This window comes from Solanum lycopersicum, chromosome 6 (assembly GCF_036512215.1).
Source record: "Solanum lycopersicum chromosome 6, SLM_r2.1".
Classification (NCBI taxonomy): domain Eukaryota; kingdom Viridiplantae; phylum Streptophyta; class Magnoliopsida; order Solanales; family Solanaceae; genus Solanum; species Solanum lycopersicum.
The window spans coordinates 14,774,121-14,776,810 of NC_090805.1; the positions used below are offsets into that span (position 1 = coordinate 14,774,121).

The 2,690-nt window shown below is 50.6% G+C and overlaps 1 protein-coding gene across 1 annotated transcript; it reads left to right on the forward strand.

Annotated features, from left to right (window-relative positions):
• The first annotated feature begins 1,074 nt into the window (after positions 1-1,074).
• LOC138349240 (uncharacterized) lies at positions 1,075-1,752 on the forward strand. The gene has a single exon (XM_069299557.1). The coding sequence runs from the start codon at positions 1,075-1,077 to the stop codon at positions 1,750-1,752; it is 678 nt and encodes a 225-aa protein (XP_069155658.1).
• The last annotated feature ends 938 nt before the right edge of the window (positions 1,753-2,690 follow it).

The following is a 2,690-nucleotide window of genomic DNA, read 5'->3' on the forward strand; positions in this document are numbered from 1 at the left end:
CAGTCGTTTCTGCAGGTGAAGGGGCAGCAGTTACAAGCCTTGGAGAGGCTTGTTCAAGGCCTCTAGGCGTGGGGCAGACTAGGGAGAAGCTAGGAGTCCCTTTTTGGAAGACTTAGAAGCATGTCTTGTGGGCATGGACTTAGGGGCTTGTATATGGTGTAGCATTTATTTACTCTTAGTGTTTACAGTAGTATAAATAGGTAGTCATTGTATTTGTAATACATCCACCAACATTTGAATACAAGTCTTTTCTTCCAAAATCTATCTTTGTCTCTCTTTCTTATTTCTCTTAGCGATCCAAGTAGTGAAAGGCTTACTTGAGTTTGCGAGATCGTGAAAGAATCATGAGCAAACCGTGAAGTGCCGCACGGAGTCTTGACCAAATCAAAAAGGCCGTGACAAGTGGTATCAGAGCAGGTTCATCGCAAGAGAATGACGAACGAAGGAGACGGCTCTAGCAGCACCACCAACGTCCACAGTGATGGTGGCAAGAAGAACAAGAAAGGGAAGAAGCAGCAGACGGGTAATGAACCCAATCTGCCCGGTCTTCCACCAAGTGTTCCTCCACTAAGTGTTCCTACACCAAGCGAAGGGCAAACATCTCTCCCTCCCCATATTGTCGATGGAAGTGACGAAGACACCGGCGAGGAGCCCGTGGACGTTATTGTCGGACAGGAGTGGATTGCAAGGGTCGAAATGGTGAGGCAAGCCGTTGAGATCATAGGCCAGCGCTTGAATGGAACGGAAAGAAATCTCAAAGCTCTTGAAGAGTACTCCCTTGAGGTAGTTGAGAGCATCCGGAAGGAGTTGGAGGCACGCCAGCGAGCCGAGTACGAGACAAAGGAGGCCATTACTTCCTTAGAGCTCAGATTTAGGGAAGCACTTGGCGCAGTTGAGTTGCTTAAGGCCAAAGTTGCAGCACTCTAGGAAGAGAGAGAGGTTGTTGGATCCTCATCACATGACCGGGAAAGGGAATCCAGAGTTGAGGCGCCCAAGCCACCTGTCTTCAAAGGCATCCGTGACGCGTAAGAGGTGGATAATTTCTTTTGGCACTTGGAAAATTATTTCAAGTGTATGCGGGTTCGTAGTGATGTGAACAAGATCAACACTGCTGTGTTGTATCTTTCAGAGTTGACCATGCTATGGTGGAAGCGTAAAGAGTCTGACATCACAAAGGGGACATGCGCGTTGAACACATGGGAGCAGTTCCGTGTGGAGTTCAAGAAGGCGTTCTTCCCTAGCAACGTTGTCTATGAGATAAAGAGCAAGATGAGGGAGTTGAGACAAAAGGGCAGCATACGCGCGTATGTGCGGGAATTTACCACCCTTACATTTCAGATTCCCAACCTCAGGGACGACGCCGCATTGTACTACTTCTTGGATGGGCTGCCAAATTGGGCCAGAACGGAGTTGGAATGGCGGCAAGTTAGGACTATCGACGACGCCATTACGCAGGCTGAAGCCTTGACAGACTTCAGGCAGGAGAAGTCTCTTAGTGCCGAGGTGGACGATGAGTTAGGCAGTCATGATGATAGTGGGGAAGACAGTGGCAAAGGCGAGGAGCAAACGCCACAACCCAAAAGGCGTGACACCTACGGGTCCAGCGGCAAGAAGCCCGGAGATCGTGGCAACACGATAAGGGATTCCAAGGATAGTTGCTTCATATGCAAAGGGCCGCATGGTTACAAAAGATGCTCTGAACTGAAAAGTCTTGGTGCTATCCTTCGTGAGCGGAAGGAAGAGAAAGCCTAAGAGGAAGAAGTCGGGGAGACTAAGCAGTTGGGAGTGGTAAGCCTATGCGGAGCTGTGATTGAGCAACCATTGACAAGGCCAAGGCAAGATAAGCCAAGGCAAGCGGAGCCGAAGCATGCTGAGAAGGGACTTGCAAAGTCTAAGGCGTGGGCTCAAACGGTCGACATCCCGATCAATGGGGAGGAAGGAACGTGTATGGTTCCCATGGTAAAGGCACAAATGCAAGAGGGACAGGTTCGTTGTACAACCATAAAGCTCGAGAGGGTCGACTTGAGAAAGAGGTTAGCATCAGCAGCAACCATTGCAAGTTCGAGAGAAGACAATGGTGCTGAAAAATCTTTGCCTCCGCAAGCAAAGAGGATTTCGAGCAGGAGCTCTGCCGTGATGAAGAGGAAGCCGCCAAGGAACTTGTCTCTGTTGAAGGAGGAAGTTCGGAAGATCGGGTCGAGAAAGGTCAGGACATCGATGAAAAGGCTGCTTGAAGGGATTGATCAAGTACGCGAGTTGATGGTCGCCCGGCAGAACTCAACGCCGATACGGACGCAATGCGATGCGGTCGTTGCATCATCAGGTGGGGGAGTTTGTCACGACCCGCTAGATACCCAGGCAGATCGCGACCTGTCTAGGCAGCCAGCAGCTGGTGCAAGGGGACAAGCAGCCCAAAACGGTCAGCAGACAAAAGGGACGGCGTTCAAGCTGGCAGCAGGTGAACAGGCAGGCGTTTTAGCCGTTACAGGCAGTTACAGCCATTGCAGGCAGTTTCAGCCGTTACAAGCAGTTACAGCCATTTCTGCAGGTGAAGGGGCAGCAGTTACAAGCCTTGGAGAGGCTTGTTCAAGGCCTCTAGGCGTGGGGCAGACTAGGGAGCAGCTAGGAGTCCCTTTTTGAAAGACTTAGAAGCATGTCTTGTGGGCATGGACTTAGGGGCTTGTATATAG

What these genes read in the sequence shown, in the direction of transcription:
- LOC138349240 (XM_069299557.1), top strand. Translation starts at nt 1,075, where the DNA reads ATGCGGGTTCGTAGTGATGTGAACAAGATCAACACTGCTGTGTTGTAT.